The 23,217-nt window shown below is 35.6% G+C and overlaps 1 protein-coding gene across 4 annotated transcripts in view; it reads left to right on the top strand.

Annotated features, from left to right (window-relative positions):
* Positions 1–23,217, top strand: part of LOC139421694 (caspase recruitment domain family, member 11) — a 142,275-nt gene that overhangs the window by 37,246 nt on the left and 81,812 nt on the right. For all 4 annotated transcript variants that reach the window (XM_071172800.1, XM_071172798.1, XM_071172797.1 and 1 more), the window contains exons 3-6: positions 689–877; positions 6,686–6,823; positions 16,746–16,922; positions 21,389–21,537. In XM_071172800.1, coding sequence (XP_071028901.1) covers positions 689–877; positions 6,686–6,823; positions 16,746–16,922; positions 21,389–21,537 — 653 coding nt within the window. The remainder of the gene's footprint in view (positions 1–688; positions 878–6,685; positions 6,824–16,745; positions 16,923–21,388; positions 21,538–23,217) is intronic.

Raw genomic sequence — 23,217 nt, forward strand, 5'->3', positions numbered from 1 at the left:
GTGTAGAGATGGGTATAGTAAACCTACATCTTTCACTGTGTGTGTAGAGATGGATATAGTAAACCTACATTTTTCACTGTGTGTGTGTAGAGATGGGTATAGTAAACCTACATCTTTCACTGTGTGTGTGTGTGTGTAGAGATGGATATAGTAAACCTACATCTTTCACTGTGTGTATGTAGAGATGGGTATAGTAAACCTACATCTTCCACTGTGTGTGTGTAGAGATGGGTATAGTAAACCTACATCTTTCACTGTGTGTGTGTAGAGATGGGTATAGTAAACCTACATCTTTCACGGTGTGTGTAGAGGTGGGTATAGTAAACCTACATCTTTCACTGTGTGTGTGTGTGTGTAGAGATGGATATAGTAAACCTACATTTTTCACTGTGTGTGTGTAGAGATGGGTATAGTAAACCTACATCTTTCACTGTGTGTGTGTAGAGATGGGTATAGTAAACCTACATCTTTCACTGTGTGTGTGTAGAGATGGGTATAGTAAACCTACATCTTTCACTGTGTGTAGAGATGGGTATAGTAAACATCTGTCACTGTGTGTGTGTGTGTAGAGATGGGTATAGTAAACATCTTTCACTGTATGTGTGTGTGTAGAGATGGGTATAGTAAACATATTTCACTGTGTGTAGAGATGGGTATAGTAAACATCTTTCACTGTATGTGTGTGTAGAGATGGAGAATGGAGGTGAGGACACGGAGTCTCTGTGGGAGTCAGTGGAGAGTAACCGCTACATCTTAAGTCGCTACATCTCGCCTGGTAAACTGACTCCCTACCTGCGCCAATGTAAGGTTCTAGACGAACAGGACGAAGATGAGGTCTTAAACTCACTACTACTGGTCTCTAAGGTCAACCGCACAGGTAGGTTATCTCTCTACTACTGGTCTCTAAGGTCAACTGGACAGCTAGGTTATCTCTCTACTGCTGGTCTCTCAGGTCACCTGCACAGCTAGGTTAACTCTCTACTGCTGGTCTCTAAGGTCAACTGCACAGCTAGGTTAACTCTCTACTGCTGGTCTCTAAGGTCAACTGCACAGCTAGGTTAACTCTCAACTGCTGGTCTCTAAGGTCAACTGCACAGCTAGGTTATCTCTCTACTGCTGGTCTCTAAGGTCAACTGCACAGGTAGGTTATCTCTCTACTGCTGGTCTCTACAGTTGTGGACAAAAGTTTTGAGAAAGACACAAATATTATTTTTCACAAAGTCTGCTGCCTCAGTTTGTATGGTGGCAATTTGCATAGACTCCAGAATGTTATGAAGACTGATCAGATGAATTGCAATTAATTGCAAAGTCCCTATTTGCCATGCAAATGAATTGAATCCCCCAAAAACATTTCCACTGCATTTCAGCCCTGCCACAAAAGGACCAGCAAACATCATGTCACTGATTCTCTCGTTAACACAGGTGTACGTGTTGACGAGGACAAGGCTGGAGATCACTATGTCATGCCGATTGAGTTCGAATAACAGACTGGAAGCTTTAAAAGAATGGTGGTGCTCGGAATCATTGTTCTTCCTCTGTCATCCATGGTTACCTGCAAGGAAACGCGTGCCGTCATCATTGCTTTGCACAAAAAGAGCTTCACAGGCAAGGATATTGCTGCCAGTAAGATTGCACCTAAATCAACCATTTATCGGATCATCAAGAACTTCAAGGAGAGCGGTTCAATTGTTGTGGAGAAGGTTTCAGGGTGCCCAAGAAAGTCCAGCAAGCGCCAGGACCGTCTCCTAAAGATGATTCAGCTGCGGGATCGGGGCACCACCAGAACAGAGCCTGCTCAGGAATGGCAGCAGGCAGGTGTGAGTGCATCTGCACGCACAGTGAGGCGAAGACTCTTGGAGGATGGCATGGTGTCAAGAAGGGCAGCAAAGAAGCCACTTCTCTCCAGGAAAAACATCAAGGACAGACTGATATTCTGCAAAAGTTACAGGGATTGGACTGCTGAGGACTGGGGTAAAGTCATTTTCTCTAATGAATTCCCTTTCCGATTGTTTGGAGCATCCGGAAAAAAGCTTGCCTGGAGAAGACAAGGTGAGAGCTACAATCAGTCCTGTGTCATGCCAACAGTAATGGGTGGGGTTGCTTCTCAGCCAAGGAAGTGGGCTCACTCACAATTTTGCCTACGAACACAGCCATGAATAAAGAATGGTACCAACACATCCTCCGAGAGCAACTTCTCCCAACCATCCAGGAACAGTTTGGTGACGAACAATGCCTTTTCCGGCATGATGGAGCACCTTGCCATAAGGCAAAAGTGATAACTAAGTGGCTCGGGGTACAAAACATCGATATGTTGGGTCCATGGCCAGGAAACTCCCCAGACCTTAATCCCATTGAGAACTTGTGGTCAATCCTCAAGAGGCGGGTGGACAAACAAAACCCCACAAATTCTGACAAACTCCAAGCATTGATTATGCAAGAATGGGCTGCCATCAGTCAGGATGTGGCCCAGAAGTTAATTGACAACGTGCCAGGGCGGATTGCAGAGGTCTTGAAAAAAAAGGGTCAACACTGCAAATATTGACTCTTTGCATCAACTTCATGTAATTGTCAATAAAAGCCTTTGACACTTGAGAAATGCTTGTAATTATACTTCAACAAGCATTTCAACAAGCATTTCTCAACGGCTGGCCATGCCTTCCGCCTGGCTACTCCAACCTCGGCCAACAGCTCCGCCCCCCCCCCGCAGCTACTCGCCCAAGCCTCTCCAGGTTCCCCTTTACCCAAATCCAGATAGCAGATGTTCGGGAGCTGCAAAACCTGGATAAAACCTGGACCCGTACAAATCAGCTGGGCTTGACAATCTGTACCCTCTATTTCTTAAACTATCCGCCGCCATTGTCGCAACCCCTATTACCAGCCTGTTCAACCTCTCTTTCATATCGTCTGAGATCCCCAAGGATTGGAAAGCTGCCGCAGTCATCCCCCTCTTCAAAGGGGGAGACACCCTGGACCCAAACTGTTACAGACCTATATCCATCCTGCCCTGCCTATCTAAGGTCTTCGAAAGCCAAGTCAACAAACAGGTCACTGACCATCTCGAATCCCACTGTACCTTCTCCGCTGTGCAATCTGGTTTCCGAGCCGGTCACGGGTGCACCTCAGCCACGCTCAAGGTACTGAACGATATCATAACCGCCATCGATAAAAGACAGTACTGTGGAGCCATCTTCATCGACCTTGCCAAGGCTTTCAACCCTGTCAATCACCATATTCTTATCGGCAGACTCAGTAGCCTCGGTTTTTCTGATGACTGCCGTAACTGGTTCACCAACTACTTTGCAGACAGAGTTCAGTGTGTCAAATCGGAGGGCATGCTGTCCGGTCCTCTGGCAGTCTCTATGGGGGTGCCACAGGGTTCAATTCTCGGGCCGACTCTTTTCTCTGTATATATCAAGGATGTTGCTCTTGCTGCGGGCGATTCCCTGATCCACCTCTACGCAGACGACACCATTCTATATACTTCTGGCCCGTCCTTGAACACTGTGCTATCTAACCTCCAAACGAGCTTCAATGCCATACAGCACTCCTTCCGTGGCCTCCAACTGCTCTTAAACGCTAGTAAAACCAAATGCATGCTTTTCAACCGTTCGCTGCCTGCACCCGCACGCCTGACTAGCATCACCACCCTGGATGGTTCCGACCTTGAATACGTGGACATCTATAAGTACCTAGGTGTCTGGCTAGACTGTAAACCCTCCTTCCAGACTCATATCAAACATCTCCAATCGAAAATCAAATCTAGAGTCGGCTTTCCATTCCGCAACAAAGCCTCCTTCACTCACGCCGCCAAACTTACCCTAGTAAAACTGACTATCCTACCGATCTTCGACTTCGGCGATGTCATCTACAAAATAGCTTCCAACACTCTACTCAGCAAACTGGATGCAGTTTATCACAGTGCCATCCGTTTTGTCACTAAAGCACCTTATACCACCCACCACTGCGACCTGTATGCTCTAGTTGGCTGGCCCTCGCTACATATTCGTCGCCAGACCCACTGGCTCCAGGTCATCTACAAGTCCATGCTAGGTAAAGCTCCGCCTTATCTCAGTTCACTGGTCACGATGGCAACACCCACCCGTAGCACGCGCTCCAGCAGGTGTATCTCACTGATCATCCCTAAAGCCAACACCTCATTTGGCCGCCTTTCGTTCCAGTACTCTACTGCCTGTGACTGGAACGAATTGCAAAAATCGCTGAAGTTGGAGACTTTTATCTCCCTCACCAACTTCAAACATCTGCTATCTGAGCAGCTAACCGATCGCTGCAGCTGTACATAGTCTATCGGTAAATAGCCATTTTTACCTACCTCATCCCCATGCTGTTTTTATTTATTTACTTTTCTGCTCTTTTGCACACCAATATCTCTACCTGTACATGACCATCTGATCATTTATCACTCCAGTGTTAATCTGCAAAATTGTAATTATTCGCCTACCTCCTCATGCCTTTTGCACACAATGTATATAGACTCTCTTTTTTTTCTACTGTGTTATTGACTTGTTAATTGTTTACTCCATGTGTAACTCTGTGTTGTCTGTTCACACTGCTACGCTTTATCTTGGCCAGGTCGCAGTTGCAAATGAGAACTTGTTCTCAACTAGCCTACCTGGTTAAATAAAGGTGATCTCAACTAGCCTACCTGGTTAAATAAAGGTGTTCTCAACTAGCCTACCTGGTTAAATACAGGTGTTCTCAACTAGCCTACCTGGTTAAATAAAGGTGTTCTCAACTGGCCTACCTGGTTAAATAAAGGTGTTCTCAACTGGCCTACCTGGTTAAATAAAGGTGTTCTCAACTAGCCTACCTGGTTAAATAAAGGTGTTCTCAACTAGCCTACCTGGTTAAATAAAGGTGTTCTCAACTAGCCTACCTGGTTAAATAAAGGTGTTCACAACTGGCCTACCTGGTTAAATAAAGGTGTTCTCAACTAGCCTACCTGGTTAAATAAAGGTGTTCTCAACTAGCCTACCTGGTTAAATAAAGGTGTTCTCAACTAGCCTACCTGGTTAAATAAAGGTGTTCTCAACTAGCCTACCTGGTTAAATAAAGGTGTTCTCAACTAGCCTACCTGGTTAAATAAAGGTGTTCTCAACTAGCCTACCAGGTTAAATAAAGGTGTTCTCAACTAGCCTACCTGGTTAAATAAAGGTGTTCTCAACTAGCCTACCTGGTTAAATAAAGGTGAAATAAATAAATAAATGGCGCAGTGGTTAAGGGCGCTGTACTGCAGCGCCAGCTGTGCCATCAGAGTCCCTGGGTTCGCGCCCAGGCTCTGTCGTAACCGGCCGCGACCGGGAGGTCCGTGGGGCGACGCACAATTGGCCTAGCGTCGCCCGGGTTAGGGAGGGCTTGGTCGGTAGGGGTGTCCTTGTCTCATCGCGCACCAGCGACTCCTGTGGCGGGCTGGGCGCAGTGTACGCTAGCCAAGGTGGCCAGGTGCACGGTGTTTCCTCCGGCGCATTGGTGCGGCTGGCTTCCGGGTTGGATGTGCGCTGTGTTAAAGAAGCAGCGGCTTGGTTGGTTGTGTATCGGAGGACGCATGACTTTCAACCTTCGTCTCTCCCGAGCCCGTACGGGAGTTGTAGCGATGAGACAAGATAGTAGCTACTACAACAATTGGATACTACGAAATTGGGGAGAAAAAGGGGTAAAATTAAAAAAAATAAAATAAAAAAAATAAATAAATAAAAAAATAAAAAAAGAAATTCCATAGTAACACCTGACAAAAGTATCTAAAGACTCTGAGGCAGCAGACTGTGGAAATTAATACTTGTGTCAAATCAAATTGTATTTGTCACTTCGTAAACAACAGGTGTAGACTAACAGTGACATGCTTACTTATGGGTACTTTTCCAACAGTACTGAGTCAATGTGCAGCGATAACAGGCAATAACATGGCTATATACAGGAAGTACCAGGTAATAACATGGCTATATACAGGAAGTACCAGGTAATAACATGGCTATATACAGGAAGTACCAGGTAATAACATGGCTATAGACAGGAAGTACCAGGTAATAACATGGCTATATACAGGAAGTACCAGGTAAGCAGGTAGGCACGTGGTGTGTTTGTAAAGCAAGAGGTGGGGCTATAAAGCAGGAGGGTGTGTCTACAGAGCAGGAGGGTGTGTCTATAAAGGAGGAGGGTGTGTCTATGAAGCAGGAGGTGGGGCTATAAAGCAGGAGGGTGTGTCTATAGAGCAGGGGGTGTGTCTATAAAGCAGGGGGTGTGTCTATAAAGGAAGAGGGTGTGACTGTGTTATCAATCAGATTACACATTAAAAGGCATAACAAGAAATGAAATCTACTTTCTCTCCTGGATGTGTGTGTGTGTGTGTGTGTGTGTGTGTGTGTGTGTGTGTGTGTGTGTGTGTGTGTGTGTGTGTGTGTGTGTGTGTGTGTGTGCGTGCGTGCGTGTCTGTGTGTATATCTGTGTGTGCGTGCCTGTCTGTGTGTCGGTGATGTGTGTGTCGGTGCGTGGGTGTGTGTGTGTGCGTGTGTGTGTGTACGCGTGTGTGTGCGTGTGTGTGCATGTGTGTGTGTGTGTGGGTGTGTGTGTGTGCGTGTGTGTGTGCGCGCGTGTGTGTGCGTGCGTGTGTGTGTGTGTGTGTGTGTGTGTGTGTGTGTGTGTGTGTGTGTGTGTGTGTGTGTGTGTATAGGTCGTCTGTTAGACATTCTTCATGGTAAAGGAGAGCGAGGTTATGTGGTTTTTCTGGAGAGTCTTGAGTTCTATTATCCTGACCTTTACAAGCTGGTGACTGGCAAGGAGCCCACCAGACGCTTCTCCACTATCGTTGGTAAGACACACACACGCACGTGCACACACAGACAGACACGCACGCACGTGCACACACAGACACACTCACGCACGTGCACACACAGACACACACGCACACACGTGCACACAAAGACACATGCACTTTTATATATATCATCTGTCACTATAACCATTCTGTTACTATAACCATCATCTGTTACTATAACCATCATCTGTTACTATAGCCATCATCTGTTAATATAACCATTCTGTTACAATAACCATCATCTGTTACGATAACCATTCAGTTACAATAACCATCATCTGTTACTATAACCATTCTGTTACAATAACCATCATCTGTTACTATAACCATTCTGTTACTATAACCATCATATGTTACTATAACCATCATCTGTTACTATAACCATCATCTGTTAATATAACCATTGTATGTTACTATAACCATTCTGTTACTATAACCACAATCTGTTACTATAACCGTTATGTTACTATAACCACCATATGTTACTATAACCGTTCTGTTACTATAACCACCATCTGTTACTATAACAATAATCTGTTACTATAACCATAATCTGTTACTATAACCATTCTGTTACTATAACCATTCTATTACTATAACCATTCTGTTACTATAACCATCATCTGTTACTATAACCATTCTGTTACTATAACAATCATCTGTTACTATAACCATTCTGTTACTATAACCATTCTGTTACTATAACCACCATCTGTTACTATAACAATCATCTGTTACTATAACCATTCTGTTACTATAACCATCATCTGTTACTATAACCATCATCTGTTACTATAACCATTCTGTTACTATAACCATAATCTGTTACTATAACCATTCTGTTACTATAACCATTCTGTTACTATAACCATTATGTTACTATAACCATCATCTGTTACTATAACCATCATCTGTTACGATAACCATTCTGTTACTATAACCATTATGTTACTATAACCATCATCTGTTACTATAACAATCATCTGTTACTATAACCATTCTGTTACTATAACCATTCTGTTACTATAACATTATGTTACTATAACCATCATATGTTACTATAACCATCATCTGTTACTATAACCATTCTGTTACTATAACCATTCTGTTACTATAACCATCATCTGTTACTACAACAATCATCTGTTACTATAACCATTCTGTTACTATAACCATTCTGTTACTATAACAATCATCTGTTACTATAACCATCATCTGTTACTATAACCATTCTGTTACTATAACCGTTCTGTTACTATAACCACCATCTGTTACTATAACAATCATCTGTTACTATAACCATCATTTGTTACTATAACCATTCTGTTACTATAACCATTCTATTACTATAACCGTTCTGTTACTATAACCATCCTGTTACTATAACCCTTATGTTACTATAACCATTCTGTTACTATAGCCATCATCTGTTACTATAACCATTCTGTTACTATAACCATTCCGTTACTATAACCATCATCTGTTACTATAACCATCATCTGTTACTATAACCACTATCTTACTATAACCATCATCTGTTACTATAACCATTCTGTTACTATAACCATCATCTGTTACTATAACCATCATCTGTTAATATAACCATCATCTGTTATTATAACCATTCTGTTACTATAACCATTCTGTTAATATAACCATTCTGTTAATATAACCATTTTGTAACCATAACCATCATCTGTTACTATAACCATTCTGTTACTATAACCATTCTGTTACTATAATCACCATCTGTTACTATAGCCATTCTGTTAATATAACCATTATGTTAATATAACCATTCTGTAACTATAACCATCATCTGTTACTATAACCATTCTGTTACTATAACAATCATCTGTTACTATAACCATTCTGTTACTATAACCATTCTGTTACTATAACCACCATCTGTTACTATAACAATCATCTGTTACTATAACCATTCTGTTACTATAACCATCATCTGTTACTATAACCATCATCTGTTACTATAACCATTCTGTTACTATAACCATAATCTGTTACTATAACCATTCTGTTACTATAACCATTCTGTTACTATAACCATTATGTTACTATAACCATCATCTGTTACTATAACCATCATCTGTTACTATAACCATTCTGTTACTATAACCATCTGTTACTATAACCATTCTGTTACTATAACCATTCTGTTACTATAACCATTATGTTACTATAACCATCATCTGTTACTATAACCATCATCTGTTACGATAACCATTCTGTTACTATAACCATTATGTTACTATAACCATCATCTGTTACTATAACAATCATCTGTTACTATAACCATTCTGTTACTATAACCATTCTGTTACTATAACATTATGTTACTATAACCATCATATGTTACTATAACCATCATCTGTTACTATAACCATTCTGTTACTATAACCATTCTGTTACTATAACCATCATCTGTTACTACAACAATCATCTGTTACTATAACCATTCTGTTACTATAACCATTCTGTTACTATAACAATCATCTGTTACTATAACCATCATCTGTTACTATAACCATTCTGTTACTATAACCGTTCTGTTACTATAACCACCATCTGTTACTATAACAATCATCTGTTACTATAACCATCATTTGTTACTATAACCATTCTGTTACTATAACCATTCTATTACTATAACCGTTCTGTTACTATAACCATCCTGTTACTATAACCCTTATGTTACTATAACCATTCTGTTACTATAGCCATCATCTGTTACTATAACCATTCTGTTACTATAACCATTCCGTTACTATAACCATCATCTGTTACTATAACCATCATCTGTTACTATAACCACTATCTTACTATAACCATCATCTGTTACTATAACCATTCTGTTACTATAACCATCATCTGTTACTATAACCATCATCTGTTAATATAACCATCATCTGTTATTATAACCATTCTGTTACTATAACCATTCTGTTAATATAACCATTCTGTTAATATAACCATTTTGTAACCATAACCATCATCTGTTACTATAACCATTCTGTTACTATAACCATTCTGTTACTATAATCACCATCTGTTACTATAGCCATTCTGTTAATATAACCATTATGTTAATATAACCATTCTGTAACTATAACCATCATCTGTTACTATAACCATTCTGTTACTCTAACCATTCTATTACTATAACCATTCTGTTACTATAACCATCATCTGTTACTATAACCATTCTGTTACTATAACCATTCTGTTACTATAACCAGTCTGTTACTATAACCATTATGTTACTATAACCATAATATGTTACTATAACCATCATCTGTAACTATAGCCATCATCTGTTACTATCAACATTCTGTTACTATAACCATTCTGTTACAATAACCATTCTGTTACAATAACCATCATCTGTTACTTTAACCATTCTGTTACTATAACCACAATCTGTTACTATAACCGTTATGTTACTATAACCACCATATGTTACTATAACCGTTCTGTTACTATAACCACCATCTGTTACTATAACAATAATCTGTTACTATAACCATAATCTGTTACTATAACCATTCTGTTACTATAACCATTCTATTACCATAACCATTCTGTTACTATAACCATCATCTGTTACTATAACCATTCTGTTACTATAACAATCATCTGTTACTATAACCATTCTGTTACTATAACCATTCTGTTACTATAACCACCATCTGTTACTATAACAATCATCTGTTACTATAACCATTCTGTTACTATAACCATCATCTGTTACTATAACCATCATCTGTTACTATAACCATTCTGTTACTATAACCATAATCTGTTACTATAACCATTCTGTTACTATAACCATTCTGTTACTATAACCATTATGTTACTATAACCATCATCTGTTACTATAACCATCATCTGTTACGATAACCATTCTGTTACTATAACCATTATGTTACTATAACCATCATCTGTTACTATAACAATCATCTGTTACTATAACCATTCTGTTACTATAACCATTCTGTTACTATAACATTATGTTACTATAACCATCATATGTTACTATAACCATCATCTGTTACTATAACCATTCTGTTACTATAACCATTCTGTTACTATAACCATCATCTGTTACTACAACAATCATCTGTTACTATAACCATTCTGTTACTATAACCATTCTGTTACTATAACAATCATCTGTTACTATAACCATCATCTGTTACTATAACCATTCTGCTACTATAACCGTTCTGTTACTATAACCACCATCTGTTACTATAACAATCATCTGTTACTATAACCATCATCTGTTACTATAACCATTCTGTTACTATAACCATTCTATTACTATAACCGTTCTGTTACTATAACCATCCTGTTACTATAACCCTTATGTTACTATAACCATTCTGTTACTATAGCCATCATCTGTTACTATAACCATTCTGTTACTATAACCATTCCGTTACTATAACCATCATCTGTTACTATAACCATCATCTGTTACTATAACCACTATCTTACTATAACCATCATCTGTTACTATAACCATTCTGTTACTATAACCATCATCTGTTACTATAACCATCATCTGTTAATATAACCATCATCTGTTATTATAACCATTCTGTTACTATAACCATTCTGTTAATATAACCATTCTGTTAATATAACCATTTTGTAACCATAACCATCATCTGTTACTATAACCATTCTGTTACTATAACCATTCTGTTACTATAATCACCATCTGTTACTATAGCCATTCTGTTAATATAACCATTATGTTAATATAACCATTCTGTAACTATAACCATCATCTGTTACTATAACCATTCTGTTACTCTAACCATTCTATTACTATAACCATTCTGTTACTATAACCATCATCTGTTACTATAACCATTCTGTTACTATAACCATTCTGTTACTATAACCAGTCTGTTACTATAACCATTATGTTACTATAACCATAATATGTTACTATAACCATCATCTGTAACTATAGCCATCATCTGTTACTATCAACATTCTGTTACTATAACCATTCTGTTACAATAACCATTCTGTTACAATAACCATCATCTGTTACTTTAACCATTCTGTTACTATAACCACAATCTGTTACTATAACCGTTATGTTACTATAACCACCATATGTTACTATAACCGTTCTGTTACTATAACCACCATCTGTTACTATAACAATAATCTGTTACTATAACCATAATCTGTTACTATAACCATTCTGTTACTATAACCATTCTATTACTATAACCATTCTGTTACTATAACCATCATCTGTTACTATAACCATTCTGTTACTATAACAATCATCTGTTACTATAACCATTCTGTTACTATAACCATTCTGTTACTATAACCACCATCTGTTACTATAACAATCATCTGTTACTATAACCATTCTGTTACTATAACCATCATCTGTTACTATAACCATCATCTGTTACTATAACCATTCTGTTACTATAACCATAATCTGTTACTATAACCATTCTGTTACTATAACCATTCTGTTACTATAACCATTATGTTACTATAACCATCATCTGTTACTATAACCATCATCTGTTACGATAACCATTCTGTTACTATAACCATTATGTTACTATAACCATCATCTGTTACTATAACAATCATCTGTTACTATAACCATTCTGTTACTATAACCATTCTGTTACTATAACATTATGTTACTATAACCATCATATGTTACTATAACCATCATCTGTTACTATAACCATTCTGTTACTATAACCATTCTGTTACTATAACCATCATCTGTTACTACAACAATCATCTGTTACTATAACCATTCTGTTACTATAACCATTCTGTTACTATAACAATCATCTGTTACTATAACCATCATCTGTTACTATAACCATTCTGTTACTATAACCGTTCTGTTACTATAACCACCATCTGTTACTATAACAATCATCTGTTACTATAACCATCATCTGTTACTATAACCATTCTGTTACTATAACATTATGTTACTATAACCATCATATGTTACTATAACCATCATCTGTTACTATAACCATTCTGTTACTATAACCATTCTGTTACTATAACCATCATCTGTTACTACAACAATCATCTGTTACTATAACCATTCTGTTACTATAACCATTCTGTTACTATAACAATCATCTGTTACTATAACCATCATCTGTTACTATAACCATTCTGTTACTATAACCGTTCTGTTACTATAACCACCATCTGTTACTATAACAATCATCTGTTACTATAACCATTCTGTTACTATAACCATTCTATTACTATAACCGTTCTGTTACTATAACCATCCTGTTACTATAACCCTTATGTTACTATAACCATTCTGTTACTATAGCCATCATCTGTTACTATAACCATTCCGTTACTATAACCATCATCTGTTACTATAACCATCATCTGTTACTATAACCACTATCTTACTATAACCATCATCTGTTACTATAACCATTCTGTTACTATAACCATCATCTGTTACTATAACCATCATCTGTTAATATAACCATCATCTGTTATTATAACCATTCTGTTACTATAACCATTCTGTTAATATAACCATTCTGTTAATATAACCATTTTGTAACCATAACCATCATCTGTTACTATAACCATTCTGTTACTATAACCATTCTGTTACTATAACCACCATCTGTTACTATAGCCATTCTGTTAATATAACCATTATGTTAATATAACCATTCTGTAACTATAACCATCATCTGTTACTATAACCATTCTGTTACTCTAACCATTCTATTACTATAACCATTCTGTTACTATAACCATCATCTGTTACTATAACCATTCTGTTACTATAACCATTCTGTTACTATAACCAGTCTGTTACTATAACCATTATGTTACTATAACCATAATATGTTAGTATAACCATCATCTGTAACTATAGCCATCATCTGTTACTATCTATAACCATTCTGTTACAATAACCATTACTATAACCATTCTGTTACTTTAACCATTCTGTTACATCGATTATAACCATCATCTGTTACTATAACCATTCTGTTACTATAACCATTCTGTTACTATAAGCATTCTGTTACTATAACCATTTTGTTACTATAACAATTATGTTACTATAACCATCATCTGTTATTATAACCATTCTGTTACTATAACCATTCTGTTACTATAACCATTCTGTTACTATAAGCATTCTGTTACTATAACCATCCTATTGCTATAACCATTCTGTTACTATAACCATTCTGTTACTATAACCATCATATGTTACTATAACCATCATCTGTTACTATAACCATCATCTTCTAATATAACCATTCTGTTACAATAACCATCATCTGTTAATATAACTATTATGTTACAATAAACATCATCTGTTACTATAACCATTCTGTTACAATAACCATCATCTGTTACTATAACCATCATCTGTTACTATAACCATTATGTTACTATAACCATCATCTGTTACTATAACCATCATTTGTTAATATAACCATCATCTGTTATTATAACCATTCTGTTACTATAACCATTCTGTTAATATATCCATTTTGTAACCATAACCATCATCTGTTACTATAACCATTCTGTTACTATAACCATTCTGTTACTATAACCACCATCTGTTACTATAACCATTCTGTTAATATAACCATTATGTTAATATAACCATTCTGTAACTATAACCATCATCTGTTACTATAACCATTCTGTTACTCTAACCATTCTATTACTATAACCATTCTGTTACTATAACCATCATCTGTTACTATAACCATTCTGTTACTATAACCATTCTGTTACTATAACGAGTCTGTTACTATAACCATTATGTTACTATAACCATAATATGTTACTATAACCATCATCTGTTACTATAGCCATCATCTGTTACTATCAACATTCTGTTACTATAACCATTCTGTTACAATAACCATTCTGTTACAATAACCATCATCTGTTACTTTAACCATTCTGTAACTATAACTATCATCGATTACTATAACCATAATCTGTTATTATAACCATTCTGTTACTATAACCATTTTGTTACTATAACAATTCTGTTACTATAACCATTCTGTTACTATAACCATCATCTGTTACTATAACAATTCTGTTACTATAGCCATCATCTGTAACTATAACCATCCTATTGCTATAACTGTTACTATTCTGTTAACCATTTTGTTACTATAACAATTCTGTTACTATAACCATTCTGTTACTATAACCATCATCTGTTACTATAACAATTCTGTTACTATAGCCATCATCTGTAACTATAACCATCCTATTGCTATAACCATTATGTTACTATAACCATTCTGTTACTATAACCATCATCTGTTATTATAACCATTCTGTTACTTAAACCATCATCTGTTACTATAATCATAATCTGTTACTATAACCATCATCTGTTACTATAACCATTCTGTTACTATAACCATTCTGTTACTATAATCATCATCTGTTACTATAACCATTCTGTTACTACAACCACTCTGTTACTATAACAACCATCTGTTACTATAACCATTATGTTACTATAACCATTCTGTTACTATAACCATCATCTGTTACTATTACCATCGTCTGTTACTGTTAACCATCATCTGTTACTATAACCATTCTGTTACTATAACAATCATCTGTTACTATAACCATCATCTGTTACGATAACCATTCTGTTACTATAACCACCATCTGTTACTATAACAATCATCTGTTACTATAACCATCATCTGTTACTATAACCATTCTGTTACTATAACCATCATCTGTTACGATAACCACTATGTTACTATAACCGTTCTGTTACTATAACCATCATCTGTTACTATAACCACCATCTGTTACTATAACAATCATCTGTTACTATAACCATCATCTGTTACGATAACCATTCTGTTACTATAACCATTCTATTACTATAACCATTCTGTTACTATAACCATTCTGTTACTATAACCGTTCTGTTACTATAACAATCATCTGTTACTATAACCATCATCTGTTACTATAACCATTCTGTTACTATAATCATTCTATTACTATAACCATTCTGTTACTATAACCATTCTGTTACTATAGCTATCATCTGTTACTATAACCGTTCTGTTACTATAACCATTCTGTTACTATAACCATCATCTGTTACTATAACCATCATCTGTTAATATAACCATCATCTGTTAATATAACCATCATCTGTTATTATAACCATTCTGTTACAATAACCATCATCTGTTACTATAACCATTCTGTTACTATAACCACCATCTGTTACTATAACCGTTCTGTTACTATAACCACCATCTGTTACTATAACAATCATCTGTTACTATAACCATCATCTGTTACTATAACCACTATGTTACTATAACCATCATCTGTTACTATAACAAACATCTGTTACTATAACCACCATCTGTTACTATAACCGTTCTGTTACTATAACCACCATCTGTTACTATAACCATTCTGTTACTATAACCACCATCTGTTACTATAACAATCATCTGTTACTATAACCATCATCTGTTACTATAACCATTCTGTTACTATAACCATTCTATTACTATAACCATTCGGTTACTATAACCCTTATGTTACTATGACCATTCTGTTACTCTAACCATTCTGTCAATATAACCATTATTTTACTATAACCGTCATCTGTTACTATAACCACCATCTGTTACTATAACCATTCTGTTACTATAACCATTCTGTTACTATAACATTCTGTTACTATAACCATTCTGTTACTATAACCGTTCTGTTACTATAACCATCATCTGTGTAAACAGGAAAACAGACCATGTGGAGTTGTGGAGAGTTTTGACGGTTGTCTCACTGCATGTGTGTGTGTTGTTTGTAGTGGAGGAGGGTCATGAAGGGTTAACCCAGTTCCTGATGAATGAAGTCATCAAGCTACAGCAGCAGGCCAAAGCTAAAGATGTCCAGAGAGTTGACCTCATTGGGAAACAGCGCACCCTGGAGGATGAACAGAAAAAACTACGCCTGACCAACCAGGAACTATCAGCCTTCCAGCAGAGTAATAACATTATTATTATTAGTGTTATTAGTATTATTATTAGTAGTACTAGTAGTAGTAGTAGTTGTACTAGTAGTAGTAGTAGTAGTAGTAGTAGTAGTAGTAGTAGTAGTATTAGTATTAGTATTAGTAGTAGTAGTATTAGTAGTAGTAAGAGTGGGAGTAGTAGTAGCATTGTTGTTGTTATATTATTATTATTATTATTATTATTATTATTATTATTATTAGTAGTAGTAGTAGTAGTAGTAGTAGTAGTATTAGTATTAGTATTAGTAGTAGTAAGAGTGGGAGTAGTAGTAGCATTGTTGTTGTTATATTATTATTATTATAATTATTATTATTATTATTATTATTATAGTAGTAGTAGTAGTAGTAGTAGTATTGTTATTATTATTATTATTTTTAGTAGTAGTAGTAGCAGTACTAGTAGTAGCAGTATTGTTGTTGTTGTTATTATTATTATTATTGTTATTATTATTATTACTAGTAGTAGTAGTAGTACTTGTAGAAGTAGTATTGTTGTTATTATTATTATTAGTAGTAGTAGTACTAGTAGTTATAATAATAATAATAATAATAATTAATACTAGTAGTAGTAGTAGTAGTAGTAGTACTACTACTAGTAGTAGTATTGTTGTTATTATTGTTATTATTATTATTATTATGATTAGTAGTAGTAGTAGCAGTAGTAGTAGTATTGCTGCTATTATTAATATTATTATTATTATTAGTTTATAGTATTATTATTATTATTAGTAGTAGTATTGTTATTATTATTATTATTAGTAGTAGTAGTAGTAGCAGTAGTAGTACTAGTAGTAGTAGTATTGTTGCTATTATTATTATAATAATTATTAGTAGGAGTAGTAGTAGTAGTAGTATTGTTGTTATTATGATGATGATTATTATTATTATTTGTAGCAGTAGTAGTACTAGTACTAGTAGTAGTAGTATTGTTGTTATTCCTATTATTAGTAGTAGTACCAGTACTAGTAGTAGTAGTATTGTTGTTATTCCTATTATGATTAGTAGTAGTATTGTTGTTGTTGTTATTATTATTATTATTATTAGTAATAGTAGTAGTAGTTGTAGTACTAGGACTAGTAGTAGTAATATGGTTGCTATTATTATTATTAGTAGTAGTTGTAGTATTGTTGTTATTATTATTATTAGTCGTAGTAGTAGTAGTAGTAGTAGTAGTACTAGTATTAGTAGTATTGTTGCTACTATTATTATTATTATTAGTATTAGTAGTATTGTTGTTATTATTATTTGTAGTATTATTATTAGCACTAGTAGTATTGTAATTATTATTATTATTATTATTATTATTTGTAATAGCAGTGTTAACCTTCGCAAGGCTGCTGGACCAGATGGCATCCCTAGCTGCGTCCTCAGAGCATGCACAGACTAGCTGGCTGGTGTGTTTAAGGACATATTCAATCAATCCCCATCCCAGTCTGCTGTCCCCACATGTTTCAAAGATGGCCACCATTGTTCCTGTACCCAAGAAGGAAAAAATAACTGAACTAAATGACTACCGCTCCGTAGCACTGACTTCTGTCATCATGAAGTGCTTTGAGAGACTAATCAAGGATCATATCACCTCCACCTTACCGGCCCCCCTAGACCCACTTCAGTTTGCATACTGTCCCAAAAGGTCCACAAACGATGCTATCTTTATCACACTGCCTGCCCTATCCCATCTGGACAAGAACCCTAACCCTAACCCTAACCTCGACAACATCCGGTGAAATTGCAGAGCGCGAAATTCAAAAAACAAAATTCATAATATTAAACATTCATGAAAATACAAGTGTCATACATGATTCTTTAGCTTAGAATCTTGGTAATCGAACCGCTTTGTCAGATTTACAATAGGCTTTACGGCGAAAGCATAGCATTTGATTGTCTGAGGACAGCGCCCCGCATACATTCAGCATAGTCATATTTTCCAAAGCAGCACGGGTGTCTCAAAATCCGAAATAACAATAAAATAAATTACTTACCTTTGAAGATCGTCATCTGTTGGCAATCCAAAGGGTCCCAGGAACACAATAAATGGTTGTTTTGTTCAATAAAGTCCCTCTCTATATCCCAGTTTTGTTGGCTTGTTCTGTTCAGTAATCCACTGGCTCAATGGCGTTCAAGACATGCAGACGAATACATCCTAATAGTACCAGTAAAGTTCGTCAAAACAAGTCAAACAATGTTTCTAATTAATCCTTAGGTTCTCAAATATCTATATAATCGATAATATTTCAACCGGACAATAGCGTATTCAATAGAAAGGAAAAAAACCTTACAGCGTGCACACAGTCATCGTGACAGTGAAAGTGGACACTTGCCAAAAAGTCTAATTCTTGTTTTTTTTCATAAAACAAGCCTGAAACCATGTCTAAAGACTGTTGACATCTAGTGGAAGCCATAGGAACTGCAATCTGGGAGTTATTCCTTTCATTGTTCCATAGCAAAGCATGTAAATGGACAAGGAGGTCAAAAAATCCCATTTCCTGAATGGATTTTCCTCTGGTTTTCACCTGCCATATCAGTTCTGTTATACTCATAGAAATGATTTGAACAGTTTTAGAAATTTGAGTGTTTTCTATCAAAATCAACCAATTATATGCATATCCTAGCATCTGGGCCTGAGTAACAGGCAGTTTACTCTGGGCACGCCAGACTCTCCGAAATTCAGGATACTGCCCCCTAACCTTATGAAGTTATTAAATAATGCCACTTTAATAATGTTTACATATCTTACATTACTCATATCATATGTATATACTGTATTTTATGCCATCTATTGCACCTTGCCTATGCCGCTCAAGAGAACTGCTCCTTAAAGTAACCACCAAACACTCACACGGAAAACAAACACCCACAAACCAAAAGTGAAACCCAGGCTACCTAAGTATGATTCTCAATCAGAGACAACTAACGACACCTGCCTCTGATTGAGAACCATACTAGGCCGAACACAAAAACCAACATAGAAAAACAAACATAGACTGCCCACCCCAACTCACGCCCTGACCATACTAAAACAAAGAATAAAATAACAGAACTCTGGTCAGAACGTGACAATTCGTGTGCTGAGCAATTTGCCAAATATAATTCTTGAGGAGGTGTAACTCTGCCAGATCACGGTCGAACCAGGGGCTGAACCTGTTTTTAATTCTCATTTTCCTTTATGGGTGCGTATTTGTTAACGGAAAATATCAAAAAAGATGGTCCAAGCGTTTTCTTCAGATCAAGCTGATTTTTTGGCAAGCGTCTATGACAAGTCAGGACAGGTCGTTTCACTGAGCAGCCATTATGAACACAGGCTGTAAAACAGTGATCACTAAGGTCTTTACAGAAAACACAACGTCAGTCAATCTGGAAAATTTTAAGAACTTTGAAAGTTTATTCAAGCGCAGTTGCAAAAACCATCAAACACTATGATGAAATTGACTCTCATGAGGACCGCCACAGAAAAGGAAGACACAGGGTTACCTCTGCTGCAAAGGATAAGTTCATTAGAGTTAACTGCACCTCAGATTGCAGCCCAAATAAATGCTTCACAGTGTTCAAGTAACAGACACATCCCACCATCAACTGTTCAGAGGAGACTGCGTGAATCAGGCCTTCATGATCGAATTGCTGCAAAGAAACCACTACTAAAGGGCATCAATAATAAGAAGAGACTTGCTTGGGCCAAGAAACACGAGCAGTGGAAATCTGTCCTTTGGTCTTATGACAAATTTGAGATTTTTGTTTCCAACCTCTGTGTCTTTGTGAGACGCAGAGTAGGTGAACGGATGATCTCCGCACGTGTGGTTCCCGTCGTGAAGCATGGAGGAGGAGGTGTGATGGTGTGGGGGTGCTTTGCTGGTGACAATGTCATGATTTATTTAGAATTCAAGGCACACTCAACCAGCATCGCTACCACAGCATTCTCCAGCAGTATGCCACCCTATGTCATCCCATCTGGTTTGCGCTTAGTGGGACAGGACAATGACCCAACACACCTCCAGGCTGTGCAAGGGCTATTTGACCAAGATGGAGAGTGATGGAGTGCTGCATCAGATGCCCTGGCCTCGACAATCACCCGACCTCAACCCAATTGAGATTTTTTGGGATGAGTTGGATCACAGAGTGAAGGAAAAGCAGCCAACAAGTGCTAAAAATATGTGGGAACTCCTTCAAGGCTGTTTGAAAAGCATTCCAGGTGAAGCTGGTTGAGCGAATGCCAAGAGTGTGCAAAGCTGTCATCAAGGCAAAGGGTGGCTACTGTGAAGAATCTAAATATAACATATATTTCGATTTAACACTTTTTTTAATAAAAAAATAAAATAAATCCATATATGCTATTTCATAGTGTAATGTCTTCACTAATATTCTACATTGTTGAAAATAGTAAAAAAAAAACTACTTGAATGAGTAGATGTGTCCAAACTTTTGACTGGTACTGTATATTCCAGGATACAACAAAATGAAGGAAGATAGGAACAACTACAATGATGAGCTACTGAGGGTGAAGGATGAGAACTATAAACTGGCCATGCGGTATGCAACGCTCAGCGAGGAGAAGAACATGGCTGTGATGAGGAGCAGGGACCTGCAGCTGGAGGTACACACACACACACACACACACACACACACACACCTCATCTCTCCTTGTGAAGATTGAACAGCTTCAGTCCCTCTGTATATTATTATTATTACATTATTATTATTATATTAGATCGACCAGCTGAAACACAGGCTAAAACAAGCTAGAAGAGTGTAATTATTATTATAATTATTATTATATTATAATTATATTATTATTATTATTAATATATTATTATTATATTATTATCATTATTATTTATTATTATTATATTATTATTATAATTATTATTATATTATAATTATATTATTATTATTATTATTATATTATTATCATTATTATATTATTATTATTATAATTATTATATTATTATTATTATAATTATTATATTATTATTATATTATTATAAGCATTATTATATTATTATTATTATAATTATTATATTATTATTATTATAATTATTATATTATTATTATATTATTATTATCATTATTATATTATTATTATATTATTATTATAATTATTATAATTATTATATTATTATCATTAATATATTATTATTATATTATTATTATAATTATTATATTATTATTATATTATTATTATAATTATTATATTATTATTATAATTATTATATTATTATTATTATTATATTATTATCATTATTATATTATTATTATAATTATTATATTATTATTATAATTATTATATTATTATTATAATTATTATATTATTATTATTATTATATTATTATCATTATTATATTATTATTATAATTATTATATTATTATTATCATTATTATATTATTATTATATTATTATTATAATTATTATATTATTATTATAATTATATTATTATTATTATTATATTATTACATTATTATTATTATAATCATTATATTATTATTATTATATTACTATCATTATTATATTATTATCATTATTATATTATGATCATATTATTATTATTAAATCAAATCAAATTTTATTTGTCACATACACATGGTTAGCAGATGTTAATGCGAGTGTAGCGAAATGCTTGTGCTTCTAGTTCCGACAATGCAGTAATAACAAGTAATCTAACTAACAATTCCAAAACTACTGTCTTGTACACAGTGTAAGGGGATAAAGAATATGTACATAAGGATATATGAATGAGTGATGGTACAGAGCAGCATAGGCAAGATACAGTAGATGGTATCGGGTACAGTATGTACAAATGAGATGAGTATGTAAACAAAGTGGCATAGTATAGTATAAAGTGGCTAGTGATACATGTATTACATAAGGATACCGTCGATGATATAGAGTACAGTATATACGTATGCGTATGAGATGAATAATGTAGGGTAAGTAACATTTATATAAGGTAGCATTGTTTAAAGTGGCTAGTGATTTATTTACATCATTTCCCATCAATTCCCATTATTAAAGTGGCTGGAGTTGAGTCAGTGTCAGTGTGTTGGCAGCAGCCACTCAGTGTTAGTGGTGGCTGTTTAACAGTCTGATGGCCTTGAAATAGAAGCTGTTTTTCAGTCTCTCGGTCCCAGCTTTGATGCACCTGTACTGACCTCGCCTTCTGGATGATAGCGGGGTGAACAGGCAGTGGCTCGGGTGGTTGATGTCCTTGATGATCTTTATGGCCTTCCTGTGACATCGGGTGGTGTAGGTGTCCTGGAGGGCAGGTAGTTTGCCCCC

This window comes from Oncorhynchus clarkii, chromosome 12, assembly GCF_045791955.1.
Source record: "Oncorhynchus clarkii lewisi isolate Uvic-CL-2024 chromosome 12, UVic_Ocla_1.0, whole genome shotgun sequence".
NCBI classification, from domain to species: Eukaryota; Metazoa; Chordata; class Actinopteri; order Salmoniformes; family Salmonidae; genus Oncorhynchus; species Oncorhynchus clarkii.